Source organism: Tenrec ecaudatus, chromosome 3 (assembly GCF_050624435.1).
Source record: "Tenrec ecaudatus isolate mTenEca1 chromosome 3, mTenEca1.hap1, whole genome shotgun sequence".
Taxonomy (NCBI): Eukaryota; Metazoa; Chordata; class Mammalia; order Afrosoricida; family Tenrecidae; genus Tenrec; species Tenrec ecaudatus.
In genome coordinates, this window is record NC_134532.1 from 166,788,390 (window position 1) to 166,807,147 (window position 18,758).

The following is an 18,758-nucleotide window of genomic DNA, read 5'->3' on the forward strand; positions in this document are numbered from 1 at the left end:
TTATTTTGTAGGCTTAAACCCCCTCCCCCCAAAAAAGTAACATGACTTAGTCAAAAGATTCTAGTTTTAAGTTTGTCCATAGATATTTCTTCCTGACTGGACATGGGGGGGCCGCTCCCCTGCATCCTCGCCAACACTGACTAACACCACTCTTCCCGTCTCTGATAATCGGACGAGCGTCACGTAGCATCTCATTATGGCTTTCGTTCTCCTAAGTACAAAGCCACTAAAATATAAACCAGGTATTTCACAGTAGTTTTTCCTGGAAATAGAAGAAACTGGGAGGGTGGGAGAGATTGGTGATGATGTTAGCTTCCAGTCGATCCCGACTCCTAGTGGTCCCGTTTACGGCACGATTGTGGTAGGAATTTCTTCCATAAGAATTAATACCAAACTAGTCTCAAGAAACTGGAGATTGAAAAAGTCCCCAAAGCCCACCTCTTACAAGATGCTAGTCTGCTCCGTCTTCCCCTCCTCCCTTGAGTGCATTCCCTCGTTTCTGGGAGTCACTGCAGAGTCGCTCAGAACTCATGAAAGTCCGAGGAATGGGAGGGGTCGGCCAGATGCTGGGGCCAGAGGATATGCTCCGCTCCTGGCTTTCGCCAGCGACGAGCTCATCCCTGCTTCCCCCCCCCCCCCTCTTCCAGGGAATCCTCTTCGCAATTACTCACAGGTGAATCTTCTCAGTATCTTCCCCACCTTCTTATCAGACCCACGCGAGGAAAAGTCGTTTTGTAGGAGTTGAACACATGGTGCAGTTACATTTCATTAAATGTGATCATCTGCTCTCAACCTCTGGACTGCATTTTATTTATGCATGTATAACCTGGGGGGCTCTGGCAGGATGTTTCCAGGGGGCATGACCTCCTACAAATCGTAATCAGCCAGGCCTTTTCCCAGGCCACTCCAGAGAGTTTTCTTTCTTCTCTCAGCTGCAGTAGGTAATTCCTTGCATCCACTGTAAGTAACGGTAACAAAGATAACCATTAAACAAAGCATGTGGTCCGAATCACACCTGCTCCTAAGGTCAGAACTCAGTCTCGTCCCGTACCTGCGGGCTAGCAGGTAATGCCCTCCAAAGTGGGCCCACGGCTGCAGACATGAAATCCAGTATTGTAGAATGTACCAGCCGTGTAGGCCGGAAGGGCCGGGGGAAGTGCGCACAACTCAAGAACAGCGCTCCTGCGAGGGGGTTTGAGGCTGTCATCTTGCTGGAAGGTTAAACAGTGAAAGGAAGAGCGGTGATGTGAAGCCACCCAGCGGCCCCCAGGAGAAAGGCCAGGCAGCATGCTTTTCTCAAGATGACAGCTGAGAAAACAAGGGCAGGCCCCTCTGTGAGTCAGAGACGCCGCAGCACCCAACAGCCGCAATCTTTGTAGAAGCGGTTCTCCAGGAGTTTCCAGAAAGAAAGCTTCTGCACAACACGGGGCAGGGGTGGGGGGTGTTTCAAAAGTGTCGCCCTGGGGCTAGCAGTCCATCAAAACCCACGTGTGCCACCGCATCCCCTCCCCTAAGTGCGCGTGACACTGAGACTCTTGTCACCCCTTCTTATCCTTCACCCCTTTTCTCACTGGGTCATCCCATTGTCATCAGACTGGCTTATTGACTGTTGGCGATTGAGTTCTCCTTTACGTATCACAGTTACCTAGTGCTGCTATCAGAAATACCCCAAGGGGATGGCTTTTAATTCAGAGAAATTTATCTTCACAGTTACCAGAAGTGGATGCTGACTGACTCACAGTGACCCTACCGTGGCTGTAACTCCTGACATCTTTCTCCCATCTCAGAGCCAGCTCTCGGGGCTGCCTCTGGGGAAGGACCTCGTCTCTAGCTTATTTCCTCATTTCTTTTTTTGTTTTTAATTTAATAGATCTTTTTATTGGGGCTCATACATCTCTTATCACAATCCATACATACATCAATTGAGTAAAGCACCCTTATACAGTCGTTGCACTCATCATTCGTCATTCTCAAAATTCACCTTCCACTTGGGTGGAATCAGCTCGTTTTACTTTTTTCCCCTCCCCCTCCCTCCATGCTCCCCCCTCCCACCTGAACCCTTAATAGTTTATAAATTATTATTTTATCTTATCTTACACTGCCTGGCGTCTCCCCTCACCCACCTTCCCATTGCCCATCCCCCAGAGAGGAGGTTACACATAGATCCCCAAGATCAGTTCTCCCTTTCTACACCCCCTTCCCTCCCGGTGTTGCCATTCTCACCGCTGGTCCTGAGGGGTTCGTGCGTCCTAGATTCCCTGTGTTTCCAGATCCCTACTGCACCACTGTGCATCCTCTAGTCTAACCAGGTCCGCAAGGTAGAATTGGGGTCATGATAATTGGGAGGGAAGGAAGCTTTCAAGAACCAGAGGAAGATTTTGAGTTTCATTGTTGCTACACTGAACCCTGAGTGACTCATCTCCTCCCCACTACCCCTCTGGAAGATATGTCCAGCTGTCTACAGATGGGCATTGGGTCCCCATCACGCACTCCCCCTCATTCATGGTGATGTGATTTTTCCCCCCCTGCCTCCCCTGCCTTTGTTATTTGAACCCTGGTCCCCTCTGCCCTTCATGATCACACATGTTGGTGTGCTGCTTCCATGTGGACTTTGTTGCTTCTGAGCTAGATGGCCGCTTGTTTACTTTCAAGCCTTTAAGTCCCCAGACGCTATATCTCTCCATAGCCGGGCACCATCAGCTTTCTTCCCACACTTGCTTATGTGTTTCCTCATTTCTAAAGATCACCCTGTGGGTTGGCATCCATCTCCCCCAGCTCATCTCTACTCTTTATTGTTTTAATTCTTTCACATCTCAAAAGATATCAAATAAAAGCACGCCCTTCAATAATCCAGCCTCATTAAACATAACAAAGAAAACCCATTCCCATGTGGAATTATAACCATTGGCATTAGACTGGGGCCCCCATTTCAATCTTTCTATTCCCATAAACAGTTACATGCTTGGAAACTCACAGGGGCAGTTCTTCCATGTCCTGTCGGGCTGCTGAGTCAGCATCAACTCAATGGCACTGAGACTCCAATCCATGTTATCTTTTTTCCTCACAATCTTTTTGTCTTTTATTTACTCACTAAAATAAAAATTCACTCATGTAGAATCAAATGTAACTCATAGTGACCCTATAGGACAGAGCGAAACTGCTTTCAGAATCTGAGGCTATAACTCTTCATGGGAGCAGAAAGCCTCATCTTTCTCCTGCAGTGGGGCTGGTGGGTTAGAACGGCTAACCTTGCGGTTATGTTTCCCAAAGGGGTCCTGTAACTAAGAGCTCTGCTTACAGTGGCTATGAAACACTTCCAAAATCTCACCGACTAGACACCGAATATGACCTGTGCTGCGTCAACGTCCCCTGAACTCGACTGAGCCCCGGACATTTCTTAACCCAGAGGAATGAGACGAGCCCATCCGGCTTCTGTAATCATCAGCATTTTGCTTACCCTAACTGAAGAGCAGGTTTCGGAAGGCCTCCCCCGCCTCATGCTTCTCCCACACTGTCAGTGAGCGGGGTATCTGAGGGTCACACCTGGAGGTCCCCCAGCCCATTGGACATCTGTGAAATTGTCTCGGAAGCCAATTATTAGCCGGTATCTTTTTTTATATATATAGTGGGAAAACATGTTTATCCACACTTCAACTCCCCTCACATCAAGCCAGGAGGGACCCTGGCAGTGTACGGGCTGCAAATGGGGTGGCTCATCTCAAGGTCAGCGTGTGAAACCACCAGCTACTTCAAGGGAGAAAGGCCTTATCTCTCTACTCCCGTTGACAGCTCAACGGTCGGTCTATACAAACCCCAAACCACACTTACTGCCATTGAGTCCATTCTGGCTCATAGCCACCCATAGAACAGGGTAGAACTGTCCCTGTGGGTCCCCAAGACTACAGCTCTTTACTGGAGTAGAAAGCCTCATCTCTCCACCAAGAAGTGGCTGGTGGTTTCAAACTGCTAACCTCACAGTTAGCAGCCCATCTGGTAACCATGTCAGAGTTCTTGACACTTTTTCTATACTCAGTCTATATGCTGTATAACTTTGCAATACAGCAATGAAAATATATCATGACTTCTATGAAGTAAAAATATTTTATCAAATACTTGACAAGAACGCTGCAAGGAATCTATCAGGCTAATTAGCATCAAGGGTTTTTTGTGATTATTTTTTTCAACTGTGGCAAAGATATAACAACAAAACATTTTCTAATTCAACAAGTTCTAATGTGTAATTCAGTGCCATTGATTATACTCTTCATGTTGCACAACCACAATTGATATTAAAGTTTTAAAAAAATGTTTTTATGTATGGTTTTTCTCTCTAGGTTTTTTTTTTTAACTTTTTGGTGTGAATTGGGTGGTCTACAGACCAGTTTTCCATTCAGTAGTGGGTACATTTTGTTTCACGTCACTGATTACAATCCCCACAAGGTAGCGTCACTTATCCCACCTGCCTCCCTGTGCTTCCAGTTTCCCTGGCTCCTTCATTCCAAACCCTTTGAGTACTGTCCCTACACAAGGGCTGCCTTTTAGCATAACAGGCTCTGAGTGGAGTCACGGGCTCTGAGTGGAGTCACGGGCTCTGTGTGGAGTAACGGGCTGAGTGGAGTAACGGGCTCTGTGTGGAGTAACGGCTCTGAGTGGAGTAACTGGCTCTGGATGGAGTAACGGGCTGTGTGGAGTAACGGCTCTGAGTGGAGTAACGGGCTCTGTGTGGAGTAACGAGCTCTGTATGGAGTAACGGCTCTGTGTGGAGTCACGGGCTCTGAGTGGAGTAATGGGCTCTGTGTGGAGTAACGGGTTCTGTGTGGAGTAACGGCTCTGTGTGGAGTAATGGGCTCTGTGTGGAGTAACGGCTCTGAGTGGAGTAACTGGCTCTGGATGGAGTAACGGCTCTGAGTGGAGTAACGGGCTCTGTGTGGAGTAACGGGTTCTGTGTGGAGTAACGGCTCTGTGTGGAGTAATGGGCTCTGTGTGGAGTAACGGCTCTGAGTGGAGTAACTGGCTCTGGATGGAGTAACGGGCTGTGTGGAGTAACGGCTCTGTGTGGAGTAACGGGCTCTGTATGGAGAGGCAGATGCCCTAAGGGCCAGCACCGCAGCGGCTGATGCTCACTGTTACTCTGCTATAATGATCTCCTTTTCCGCCGTGCTCGTATACAAAGCCCTTAATGGGTTCTGAAACTCAGCACATAAATCCCAGGGACATAATAGTGGACTTGCTGAATCGAATTCTCCTATCAACGTATTATTAAAAACCACTTTGAAATGACTGTTTCAAACTCAGCACTAACACACACTGTTCCTCCTAGCCTATTCAGTATCTGTTGATGTCCGCAGCGTTCACACGAGAAAAACACGAATTACCCCGTGTTCTCAAAGAGCAGCAAGAGGGAACCCCAAGGGGGATGGGCAAGCACAGGCGTTCCACATTCCTACGTGGCTCCGTGTAGGGGGGAGCCCAGGCCACAGCGATGTAGCGCCTTCACAGACCCAAGAGCGGGCCACTTGGCTCCCACACTAGCTCGGGGACAGCAGCTTGCCAAACAAACGTGGCAGGGAAGAGACCCAAGAAGAAGAAACGACCCTGGTGTGAAGAATGACAGCCAAGGGCAGGAAGAAGTGGTCCTATGTAGGCCCTACACGTGAGGGAAAACACAGGCATTTAGAACATGGTAGCTTAGATGAAAACAGACAAGAAGAAACAGAAGGAATCTGTATTTTGGAAGTTTTCAGGACAGGGTAGTACATGAGCAGATGTGGGGTTTAAATCGGATGGACAGTCTGTGCACTTCTAGGAGATGATGATTCAGCGCAGAGCACTAACTCTTGTTTTTGCAGGTAAAAAAGGATGTCAATGGAGTGCAAAGGATAGTACTGCTGCCTGGTGACCGGGAAAACCTGGCCATTCAGACACGGGGTGGCCCGGAAAAGCATGAAGTCACTGGCTGGGTGCTGGTGAGTACGTCATCCTGAGGAGGAGACAGAGGGGTCCATTATTGGCTGCCCCTCCCCCTCCCCCAACAGCCTTTCCACCGGGCTGCCGCCTCTTCAGGGCAACGACAGAGCAGGGGAGGAGACAATCAACGAATAAGCAGGACCTAATTTATTTCTCCCTAAGACAGGGGTTCTCAACCTGAGTCGTGGACTCCTTTGAGGTCGAAAAACCCGTTCACAGGGGTCGCCAGATTCATCACAGTAGCAAAATGAGTGATGAAGTAGTAATGAAAATAATTGTAAGGTTGTGGGGGGGGGGGGGAACACCACAACATGAACTGTAGTGAAGGGTCGTGCCATTAGGAAGTTGAGAGCCACCGCCCTGAAGAGCTCAAAGCAAAATCCTCACCGGAAGTGAGATGACCTATGCAGTCTTACTTACTCATGCATTAAGATCAAGTGAGGGCATTTCCTGAGTGCGGACTGCCTGGCAGACCCGGCGTTTAACAGCTGAACACACTGTGACGTCTGTCACATCTTAGGAACCTTATGAAATAACTTCCTTCAACATACTGTGACAACCACTAAATACCCCTCCTCTCTCCTAGTTGTCCCCTCTGAGCAAAGAAGATGCTGGAGAATACGTGTGCCAGGCATCCAACTCCCAGGGGCAGGCTTCAGCCTCGGCCAAAATCACGGTGGTGGATTCCTTGCAAGAGATACCGGGGGAAAGAGGTACGTCATAAATCTCACAGCCATGTGAAAACTTAGTCAAGAGCCAAACCCGGTCTGGATGGGCCAGAGAAAGCTATTAATTAGCGGCAGTCATGTTTGCAGCCCATGGCGGCACTTGGCTCTAGAACACAATGCCATCCTGACGACTCAGATGCTTCCACCGACCCGCACACACCAGATTCAGAACTCCAACTTGACTGCAATCGATTATACTCCCCCTCACTCTCCATCTCGCTCTGCGACAGTCTGCCTCTGTGGTGTGACTGCTGCCCTGAAAGGAAGCGACTGTGGGCAGGTCTGGTCCTCCGATCCGAGCTTCTTACGAGGGTGGAGTTGGGAGTGGGTGGGAAGAGTATCCTGGCCAGTGCGTCACTGTGACGGACAGGCTTGCTGGCAGGCTCTGAGTCATTCGGCTCTATGAGACTCCGCCTGAACTGGCTTTCACAACCCAGAGCAGCAGCTGTGTGCGGATGGCTGAGCTGTGGTGTGAGAGGAAATGGGAAGTAAACGTGTTTAAAAGCAAGACACGAAACCAGCAAGGGAGAGCAGCAGCTGCGAGCCAAGTCCGGTCTGTCTTGAATGAGCAGGAGGACACTAGAGCATCGCTTAGCCTCTCAGGACGGCAACACGCTGGTTTGTGAACGTGGACTTCTAGGTGTTTCACACGGCAAAACTGAGAGAGCCAGAAACCCGGCCGGGAAGGAAAATGCAGCTACTGCCCACTTACAGGGCGCAGGGGGAGTGGTCAGACGGCCCTGCTGAAGTCAGGCATGGCCTGGGAAACACGGCAGCGTGCGTGGCGTCCGTCCCTACACTCGCAGACAGACAGCAGTCTGGCCTGCCACTTCTCCAATGACTCATCTCCTCTTTATCCCCCACTCTTCAACAGCTTCCCTTGTTTGGAAACACAAAATGATCTCACACTTACGGCGCTGACCATGTCCATAGAAGCAACTCACCTTTCTCCTTTTCCTTTCTGCCAACAGGTGAGAGTGCTAACGCGTAGCCTGCAAAGGGTCCGCCTGCATCGCTGCAGCGGCTCTGGAGGACTGCAGCCCCCCTTCTTGTCTGAGCACATTTCCGACCCAGTCCACCGGCGCGCTCCTCACAGTCACTCATTTTCCACAGACCATCGCCAAGCAAAGCGCACGCTCGAAGACTATCTACAGGAATTTATTGTTTATTTACAAACCAGAGAGAAAGCACGCATATAGTACTACAAATAAAATGCTCTTCCAAACACGCGGTACAACATGTGCGCCGAGGTTTTCTTTTGTTTTAAAACAAGGTATCCGAAGAGACAAGACATGAACGATATTTACAAGTAGCTTTCTTGCTGAGGATTTTTTAAAAAGCTAAACACTCATCATGCGAGGTGCAATACTCATTGACATAAGTTCCTGAAACAGCAGTTTGCACGCGTAGGGCATCCGCACCAAGGAAATCTGAAAAGAAAGAGCAGGCAGTAATTAACATGATCCCGAAGTGAGCACGCTTCGGTGCCTCCGACACGGGCCATGGGTCGGGTCTACGCAGAGTGGGTAAGCGTGGGCGCTCCCTCCTCATCACATCCTACGACTGCTAGACTCCGGCCTGAACTGCCTTTCGCACAAGGGAGACCTCGAATAATGCTCTTTCTCCAAGCGCCCTTCGGCACTTCACTCTTTCTTTGAGGTACACATTCTGGTCACTGTCCTCAATTAAACCTTGCTAGATCAGCTGTTTAAAAATCCTGGTACAAGTATTATTGTTCCAGTAGATGAAACACCCCACCCTCATGCCCCCCCACCAATCATTGCCACTGAGTCAATTCCAGTTCAGGAGAACCCTGTAAGAACTCACTGCCACTGAATTGATAGCAACTTATAGTGACCCCTATAAGACAGGGGTCAACTCCCCTTAAATCTTCACAGGCACAGAAAACCTCATCTTTCTCCCACTGAGCTGCTGGTGGTTTTGAACCATTAATCCTGCAGCTAGCAGCCCAACGAGTGACCCACTACATCACCAGAGCGCCCGGCAGCAAAGTGGCCCCCGGGGCTCCCAGGGCTGCATCTTTACAGAAGCAGGCGACCACACCTTTCTTTTGCAGTAGTTGGGTAGTTTGGTCAGCAGTCAAGCATACACCCACCCACACAGGGCACTCGACTTGCCTACAGGGCTGCTCCGAGTCAGTCAACAGAGGACGAGATCACCACCCTACACCCTAAACTATCTGTTGGGGCTTTTGACACAAATCAAGTTTTGATTGTCAAGTTCTTGTTCCGCGTGAAATTAAGAATCTTTCAGAGGAGTGCTCTCAAATTGCGAAAATGCCATGCTTGACCAACCCCCCCCCCCCCAATCATCGTTTTCCAAAGTGGGTGATATGGAATGCTGGGGGCACGGAACGAACGGCAGGGGTGGGGGGGCTGCAAGGTGGCTACCGACACTTTACCCTGGTTTACGGGCTACTGTACAGAAGGTTTTCACTGGGGAGGCTGAGAAACTTTTTCTTTCTTTCTGAAAAGGGGGCAAAGACATTTGGGAACTTACAACCTAGACCGGTCAGGGCCACACGCACCTGGGTTTTGTTGCGGCAGCCCCGGCACTCGTACGTGTGGGTCCGCGTGTTGGCAATGGCCATGATCCCACACAGATTGCAAACATGGACCTGATACGGGTCCGAGGCCTCGAAGAGCCGCTCTCTTAGGAACTGGGCCGCTCCGTGGGCAATCTGACAGTCTCGCTCCATTTCTCCAAACCGCAGCCCACCATCACTGTGAAGGACAAAAAGTGTAAGCCCAGACGGTTTTGTGCTTATTTTCTATGATAAATTGTAAGCATTACCCACACTGGTGACACAGGCGCGATCACACTGGTCCGGGAGAAATGGCTCTAATTCGTTTGCCTTAGCGTTCGCTCCAATGCGAGGAAAGACGCTTCACAGGACCGGATAGGCGTCAGAAGAGCCTCACCTGAACAGTGCATCACCATCTCAAGGGTGACACATAATTCTCCTCATGAAACACAAGGAAGGGCAGAGTGCACGCACTGAGGCAGGGTGGGTGCCTTAAAGAAAAGGACTAGCTTGTACTAAATAGCCACCTTTCGATACAATGCTTGACTTTAAAACTATGGTACACCTGGCTGACATTTTCATGAAAACAAACTCCGCCCCGTTTTAAAGTCTTCCTTGATAAGGATACAATGCTGCACTTTTGGAATTTTTTAAGACCTTTATTTGCCATCGTGGCAGCTTGATAACTGCTCAAGAATCCCGGCACTGGTGGTCATGTCAACAAATGCGCTTTTTTTTTTTTGGTATAATGAAATTAGGAACATCTGAAAATCTGTAACTCAATTAAAGGAACAAAAGCTTTCTAGATGACCAGTTATGGTACTATAAAGTTACTGCTGGGTAAATACTACTCAAAGTGCAAGACAGGCCAGTGAACAGGAATACAAGTACAAAAAGTTCAAAACTTTTAATAAGTACAAAGTTTTTCCCGTATTATAAACTAACCTTTAAAAAGCTAACACTTGTCAAAGTTTTTTGTGTAGCCTCAAATATCCACAATTATCTGAAAAGGGTATTTACTCCTCTCTTATGCAACCACTAACTGTGTAAGGTCAGATTTTTCTCACGTACATCAACCAAAATAATACACAAGTATGGAATGAATGCAGAAGCAGATACAAGAACCAAGCCATAGTTTAGTAAGCCAACTCATTAGAGACTCACAAAAAAATAGTGACTCACAAAAATGTAAACGAATGCTATTCTCCTTCCTAAGTAGTTACTTTAACGTATTTTCCATTAGAAATATTGTTTAAGATATAATAGATTTATAGTGTTATTTCTTAATTAGTACTCAAATGTTTGTTTGTTTTTAATATAAATGCCAATAGGTATAACTTATATAAACAAAAGTTCCTTGGGAGTCCTAGGATCAAACTATTTGAGAACCGCTCGCACTGAAATGTTTACAGAAGCTGGGGGCGCTGTGAGGGAGGTGGGGAGGACAGCGGCGTCACTGGTTAAGAACGATGGGAGTGAGAGGTGACGGTGCGCTTCTACTTTCCATGTATTACTTTCTCCGTGACAAAAGCCTGGGTGATGGTGATGGCAACTCTTACCGAGATCGGCCCTCCATGGGCTGCCGATTGAGGATCTGAATAGGCCCCCTGGCACGAGAATGAATCTTATCATCCACCATATGCTTCAGACGCTGGTAATAAGTGGGGCCGATGAAAATCTGTGATGTGATCTTTCGACCAGTGAACCCATTGTACAGGACCTGGAACAAACACAGATTTTCAAGGACAAGCTTAAAAAAAAACCAAGTTCTAAGAATAAATGTCCCAAGGCCCAAGTGTCAGCCAATGGAGATCCCCTCATAGAGGGGTTTAGGAGAGGAGATGGGTCAATCAGGGTGCGAGGTAGTACCGATGAAGAACACAGCTTTCCCCCAGATCCTGGATGCTTCCTCCCCCCAACTACCATGATCTGAATTCTACCTTGCAGGGCTGGATAGGACAGAGGCTGTACACTGGTACATATGAGGGCTGGAGGTACAGGGAATCCAGGGTGGATGATACCTTCAGGACCAAGGGTGTGAGGGACGATGCTGGGAGAGTGGAGGGTGAGTGGGTTGGAAAGGGGGAACTGATTACAAGGATCCACATGTGACCTCTTCCCTGGGAGAGGGACAGCAGAGAAGGGGGGGAAGGGAGACTCCGGATAGGGCAAGATATGACAAAATAATGAGGTATAAATTACCAAGGGCACATGAGGGAGGGGGGAAGGGGAGGGAGGGGGAAAAAAAAGAGGACCTGATGCAAAGGGCTTAAGTGGAGAGCAAATGCCTTGAGAATGATTGGGGCAGGGAATGTATGGATGTGCTTTATACAATTGATGTATGTGTATGTATGGATGGTGATAAGAGTTGTATGAGTCCCTAATAAAATGTAAAAAAAGAAAAGAGGAGAAAAAAATGATTAGGGCAAAGAATGTACAGGTGTGCTTTATACAATTGATGTATGTATATGTATGAACTGTGATAAGAGTTGTATGAGCCCCTAATAAATTGTTAAAAAAAATAAAAATCTTACTATTAAAAAAAAAAGAATAAATGTATGCACACACTGTATGAGGCCATCTATATAAAACTCAAAACAGGCCAAAATAACCTCGTGTTAGAAGCCACAGTAGTGGCTGCTTAGAGAACGAGCTGGCCACGTGAACAGACTCTGCCCAGAGAGTTCAGGTCACTTCCTCTTGTGAGCTCATGTTCGTCACTAGTATGTCCTTTGTGAAAAGTCATCAAACAACACACTCAGATTTGTACACATAGTTCATACTTCCATGAAAGGCTGAAAGTGTTTTTAAATATGAAATTACAGGCAGACCTAAAAAATACAAATAACAAATGACTGACTTAAGTGGAAGATACCTCGTTCCCTCGAAGATGGTAGCCATACTCAGATAAGAGGTTGGAAATCTTCTGCACGTTAACCGCATCATTAAATGGAGTGGCATCACCAATCTCACCCTTGTTCGCTGAGACCTTTAAAAACAAAGTTAACACCTTTGAAAAATAAAGTTTAAATATATTTTGTCTCCACTTAAATTACACATCAATAAAAAGACATTCAATGAAAATTAAACACGTAATACAAGGGAGGATTTTAAACTTGAAGTTCATGTATGGAAAGCTGTTGGTATCAAAAGGTCTATTTAACATCTCACACAAAATATTTAAAACAAACTAATCTACTTAAACAGAAAAATAACTCCATTAAAATATTTTAAATACAAAGCTGTCCATAGGGCTGGGCACAAAAAAATTGAGTCTCCCAAATATTTCAACAACTTAAGAAAAGTAACATTTTAACACCCTAAATTCATAGTGGTTTACACATTTACCAGCTAACTGCAAGGTCAGCAGTTCAAAACCACCAGGCTGCTTCTCGGGACAAAGATGATGCTTTCTAGTGAAGAGTTAAACAGTCTCGGAAACCCAAAGGGGCAGTTGTGCCCTGTCCTACAGGGACACTATAAATGGGAATTGACTCAATGGCAGTGAGATGTGTCTAATGCTAAGCCATCCATGTTTTAGATTGGAAATATTATACTCAACAGAAAACCTCCCCACTTAAGGTACATATGTAGTTGATAATATAAATATAAATTAATAAAGTTCATGCTGAACTACCAATAAACCCTCCATTAACAGGAAATGTCCAGTCAAATGGATAACTGTATATATATACCAATTAGATATAATAAAATGTTTTCAGTTTGTGACTTAGCCATAACTTTGCAAATTTTTCAAATAAATAAGCAAGCGTAATTGGGAATAATCTGCTAGGGAGAAAACAAATTAAAAAAATGCACTTTTCCAAAGTCCCTTGGCTCGAGAATGAGAGAAATCACCCACCATCATATTTTAAGAAACATCACTTTGGAGCCTATGCATTTTTCATGGGAAATGTCTTACCTTGCCTTGAAGACATTCAATCAAGTGACCGATCGTCATCCGCGAGGGGATGGCATGGGGGTTTATGATGATATCTGGGGTGATGCCTTCACAGGTAAAAGGCATATCCTGGAAGAAAGGTGCACAAGAGACTTAGGAAAGTTTCACTGACTCTTAGCTATGAAACAAGAAAACTTGAACTGATCCCACAAGGAACTTGTGCATATGCTGCATCATGCATGGGACGTCTCGTGCTTATCAAATGCTAAAATTAAGAGTCAAGTCCTTGGTCTTAATTAAATTATAAATAAACAAATTTTAATTCAATAAAACACTGAAAAAAAGTGTGGGGTAGAGATGAAATAGACAAGAAGACACCTACCTCTTGTCTATACTGAATACCACAAGTACCCTTTTGACCATGTCGACTAGCAAACTTGTCTCCGATTTGTGGAATTCTCACAGAGCGTACCTGAAGTCATAGGAAAATTGGTCAGCCGAAGGGAGGTGGTTTGCTTTCTGTGAACAGCGATCCGTACAAGGCGGCACTCACCCTTATTTTACAGAATTTATATCCTTCCTGGTTGAACGTCACCATCACCTGGTCCACGATGCCCGTCTCGCTCGTTCTGAGGAAGGTGCTGCAGTCGCGCTTGGTATAGCGCCGATTGGTGCTCTCCAGCTCGTCTTCGTTTTCAGGCAAGGTGACCGTTTTGCCTATGATGACGTCATCCCCTGAGACACGGACCCCAGGAGCTATCAGACCGTCGTCATCGAGCTTGTCGTAAATGGCATGCCTCATACCTGCACGAAACAGACGTGGAGTTTGCCGAAACAGCCTTACCGTGGAAAAAGAGTAAAAGCCAGGTTCATTCAGAGAGATGCCACAGGAATTTCTCAACACCGGAAACTGTGTTTGGGAATAACGTAATTCTCGCATTCTGCGTATCATAAACTACTCTGAATTCTGTAATACCAGAGTCTATAAAGAAAAAACACCCAGGAATAAGTATCAGATATTGGGGTTCACCTAGGAGACACTGTTGCATGACTGTGGCTAAGTGGGCTGCCAGCTTCTGATCTGTGTAGTTCATGAAAAAGAACATGCCTGCCCTCCAAGCACATGGTCTCAGAGAAAGTTGGTATTTCACGTATTACTCACTGAGCAGCAATTCAGTCCTGCACTCTCACCAACTAGACCCGCCGCGACAGGAAGAGCCTTAAGGAGAACACACCTGCCTGCATGCAGTGCTAGTCCCCCTTCCCTAGACGTTCCAGCAGATAAAACAACGCACCTCGCCTGCTGAATAGGCACTTTTTAGGTGTTTATAAAAAGAATTAACTAGAAAATTGAAAAGGGTGTGCTTTCCAGAAGAAAAGCAAATATTGTAGTTCAACAAATATTCGAGTTAAACCACAGAGTTCAGGAGGCAATTACAGAGCGGGGTTCCATACAAGAGAATCCAGTGAGGGACACAGTACAGGCGAGAGTGAGGCTCTGGGGCGTGACCATGAAGTCCCGTAAGCACTCTGATTTCCTAAAGCTCCCACTCAATGAAGGACGTGCTAGGAAGACAGGTCTAAGCTACAGCAACACTCAAACCCACCACCATCGAGTCTATGACGATTCTGCAGCTAGCCACCCACCCCGACATGCAGAGACTTTCAACAAACGTACTCCCACGTGTCCTTGAATACGAGCTCTTAGGAACGACCTGGGTGCCTTGGCGGAGCAGCAGTGAAGGGCTCAGGAAATGGCTTAACCCCACCATCCACTCCATTTGTTGGAGGAAGATGAGGCAGTCCGCTCTGTAAGGCTGCAACCGAGAAGCCCACAGGGGCAGATCTACTCTGTCCTAGAAGGTCAATGAGTCAGAATCGACTCCACGGCAGTGGTTTCCTTTTGTTAAGAATGACATAGAAATGTACCACAACACGGCAAAAAGAAGTAACAAAACCCAGCAAGATTCGGAAGGCCATTCATTCAAAGACATCTTCGATGTCCCCAATTTCAATACCAGCTTAACTTACCCTGGCATGTTTCACGTGTGGGCTTCTCAAAAACTTCTTCTTGGTCAAATCCCTTTTTGGACTCTTGTTCCTTGTAAGACCGGTAGAAAACAGACCTACAAACACATGGTTCTAAAGGTTAATTTTGGTTTTCCTTGACTAAAAAAGGCTTAGAATGCAGCCAAGTTCATTTCATTGGTATTTGGGAAGCACTTTAAGCCATGAGTCTGAGCCAAGGCTAACATTAAGGATCTAACTAAACGCCGAGCGCTATCACACCAGTCACAGGTTAGTGTTTGCCCCTAAACTGACACAGCCAGTCCCACTTCCAACCACCACAGGGTGTGCCTGCATTGTCCACTGAGAAGCTGGTGCTACGAAGCTGTAAGGTCTGGATCCGTCCCTTCTTCTAAATCCCCAATTTTAAAAATTAATCTTCATATGCCAATTATTTGAGATCAATCTGTTTGAAATTAGCAGAGTAAAATGGAAACATATTATACAGAAGGGAAAACTCTAACTTTAACAGTATGTCTGAGAGTGTGGTGTCATTTTATTTCTCTAGATGTCTTTATGTTACTTACGGGCAAACATTTAGATAGCAGGGTTGGCAGCAAGCAAGAACCAACTCAAGGGCACCGACCAACAACAAATGCAGCACATCTGCTTACATTTCAACTTTTGAACGGGCTCCCCCGTTAGCATGAGAGCCCTGAGAAACGAGAAGCTGGGTCTTCAGTAGTCTGTGGCCGGGATGGCCCTGCTTTCAGAGCATCACACTCTCCATGTGGTCACCGGGAACGTTTCAGGGAAGGAGGCAGAAGAGCTAATATGCTTATCTGCTGTTCACGTACCACGTTGTCCAGTCTGACCTTCAGAACGACTGAAGTGTGTGGACACATACAAGTCAAACGGACTTTGATTTTTACAGGTCCTATTGCCACCGAGTCCATGCTTTGAGGCATTTTATTTTTAAACTGACCTGAAGAAGCCTCTGTCAACAGCCGACCGGTTCATGATCACGGAATCTTCCTGGTTGTACCCCGTGTAGGACGCAATGGCCACAATGGAGTTGATGCCTGCAGGGCGTGTAAGAGCACACTGAAACGCCAGCTGGGACACAGAAAAGCTGCCCCCTTTAAAATAAAGGTCACCTGAACTTATGTGCCGGGGCTATGTGGACGCTTTCTCACGGTCACTGCCACCCCTCCAGCCAGAGCCACCTGTGGAGACCATTACTCTGCTGGCTGAACACTTCATGCCAGCAAATCCCAAGATTACTCATTCCCAATTGCCCATTCTTGTAAACAGTGACTGTAGAGAAAGGCGAGGCTTTCTGCTCCCATAAAGATGTACAGCCTCGAAGAAAAAAAGATGTACAGTCTCGAAAATTATCAGGGCAGTTCTAATACCCTGTCCCATAGGGTCACTAAGTCACAATCGATGGCAGTTGAGATACTTGCAAGTCCCCTCACACTGACGAAGTGCTTCCCAAGCCAAGTTTCCCCACTGCAGCCCTGTGCCATATCAGGGTAGAACACACATCATCGTCGCATAAATCTGAAAGAACGATCTATCCGTAATCTCAGTGTCATGAAGCAAAGGGATCATTCCTCTCCTCATCTCCGGTTCCGGTGGGGCCTTAGGTTTGACCCTGGCACTGCCCTGTCCCCTTCCCGCCCAGCTCTGATTCCAGGAGGTAATTCTCTGCAGCCCATAACCCTTATGCTCTGGCTTGTTCCCTCAGGAGCCGTGAATAAAACTCCTTGATGCCCCGGGTTTTCACGGGCTGATCTTTGACTACCTCCCACGACACAAAGAGTCCACATTCGGGATGAGAAAACGTGAGAAAGCACCTAGAGCATGAGGAACACTTGGGCATCATCCTGATGCTGCTCCCACCAACCAGCGGGGGCATCAAAACAAAGGGTATGGTGGTACTGGAAAGCAATACTCAAGAGTAAAACCAAGGGCTAATCAGTGCTAAGTCCGCATCAAACAAATAAACACCACAGGTCCCTAGGGGGTGTAAGCGGTTGGTGCTCAATCACTATGGTAAAGGCTGGTGATCCCATCCCACCCAGTGGCCCCACGTAAGAAAAGACGTGGCACTCTGCTTTCATTGAGACCTGGACGACAGCTGTCCTCTGTAACACGGGTCACCAGGAGTCGGAGCAGACTCAACAGCAAGCAGCATCAGCAAGAAGGGCAAAGTACAGCAAAGCAGAAACCTGCAGACACCAGAAAACTGACAGCATGTGTCCCTTCACGGAGATCATGGCATTACATGTGCGGGTCCTGCCAACCACCATGAGGAAAGAACCAAACCAACAAGCCAAGCTCACTGCCACCCCGTCGATGCCGACTCAGAGAGACCCTGCAGGACTGCCCTTGTGAGTTTATACGGAGCATAAAGCCACGTAAGCCTCGTCTTTCTCCAGAGCCAAACTGCTGGCCTTGTGGACTGTGGCCCAATGCGTAACCACTACACTACCAGGGCTCCCTGAGCAAGTAACAGTCAAACCCAAGTCAAGAGACAGCGGATAAAGTAACTGGGACCTGAACAGGAAGCAGGAAGGATTAAGGAACTGCCGTGACTGAAGTGGATATCGAGACATGCGGCTAAACGGGACACGACTCTGGGTTCAATTCCAGTCCCATAAGAACATTACTGAGATACGTGACAATATCTGAACTGGGGACTAGATTAGTAACTATGTTAATCTTTTAAATTTGATGGCTGAACTGTGAAGAATGTTTTTGTTTTTAGGAAAACACATAGTGACAACCGAAACAGCCAAAAACGTGGCTTCGTGTTTGCACCTTCCCCTCCCTCGAATGCACTGCCCAGGAAGAGGAAGCGAAGGGGAGAGGGGATAAAGCGAATACTGCTAAACTGCTACCAACTAGGGGACCTAGGTGAACAGCTCTGTTCTAGTCGTAGGGTTTCCTCGACATCTGGGAAATTCTCTCCCAATGAAAAGGGTGTTTCTTTCATAGACTTCTTATAGACTCTGTGTCAGGCCTGAGGAAAGAGCAGGCAACCCCGGCCAGCACACCAGCACCACCTCTCCTCAGCTCCACCGCAACTCAGACCTCGCTGCCAGCGAGTGCGTGCCCAGCCACCCGGGAAGGCTGCCCAGAACTGCTCTGGGAGGTTCCCGAGGCTAGACTTCTCTCTGGGAGTAGAAAGCCTCTTCTTTCTCCCTTGCAGCTGCTGATGGTTTTTAACTGCTGACCTTGTGGTTAAAAGACCAACATGTAACCACTATGCCTCCAGGAATAAACATTTTATTTCCAATCCAATGCTTTCCTGCATTTCTTCTTAAACTGTAAAAAAATGGCATTATCTAAATGTTACAGACAACCTGGCACAGCAAGCACAATTCAAAGATAAGAGCATAAAAATGTCGCTGACTTAATAGCCTTTGTTATCCTTGACAGGAGTAGCCTCTTCAAAAGTCAGTGAACTAAACCTATGAGAATTTGCTAACAGAAGGCGGGGGCCCCTGTCACAGAAAACAATTTAGAGCCGTAACTTACCAGGCAAACATTATAAAGGGGGCTGATCAAAGCCAGAATTATGCTAACAATACAAGACGTTATT

The 18,758-nt window shown here is 47.0% G+C and overlaps 2 protein-coding genes across 2 annotated transcripts in view; one reads left to right on the plus strand and one right to left on the minus strand.

The window, feature by feature from the left end:
- IGFBP7 (insulin like growth factor binding protein 7) overlaps positions 1–7,932 on the plus strand; it is a 90,276-nt gene extending 82,344 nt beyond the window's left edge. Inside the window, exons 3-5 of the mRNA XM_075544267.1 lie at positions 5,850–5,966; positions 6,554–6,680; positions 7,667–7,932. Of these exons, the coding sequence (XP_075400382.1) occupies positions 5,850–5,966; positions 6,554–6,680; positions 7,667–7,686 (264 nt within the window). The 3' untranslated portion in view covers positions 7,687–7,932. The remainder of the gene's footprint in view (positions 1–5,849; positions 5,967–6,553; positions 6,681–7,666) is intronic.
- Positions 7,845–18,758, minus strand: part of POLR2B (RNA polymerase II subunit B) — a 41,144-nt gene continuing 30,230 nt past the window's right edge. The window contains exons 17-25 of the mRNA XM_075544266.1: positions 16,134–16,230; positions 15,173–15,267; positions 13,695–13,945; positions 13,524–13,613; positions 13,163–13,270; positions 12,116–12,229; positions 10,800–10,960; positions 9,244–9,439; positions 7,845–8,125 (exon numbers count right to left, since the gene is read on the minus strand). Of these exons, the coding sequence (XP_075400381.1) occupies positions 8,036–8,125; positions 9,244–9,439; positions 10,800–10,960; positions 12,116–12,229; positions 13,163–13,270; positions 13,524–13,613; positions 13,695–13,945; positions 15,173–15,267; positions 16,134–16,230 (1,202 nt within the window). The 3' untranslated portion in view covers positions 7,845–8,035. The remainder of the gene's footprint in view (positions 8,126–9,243; positions 9,440–10,799; positions 10,961–12,115; positions 12,230–13,162; positions 13,271–13,523; positions 13,614–13,694; positions 13,946–15,172; positions 15,268–16,133; positions 16,231–18,758) is intronic.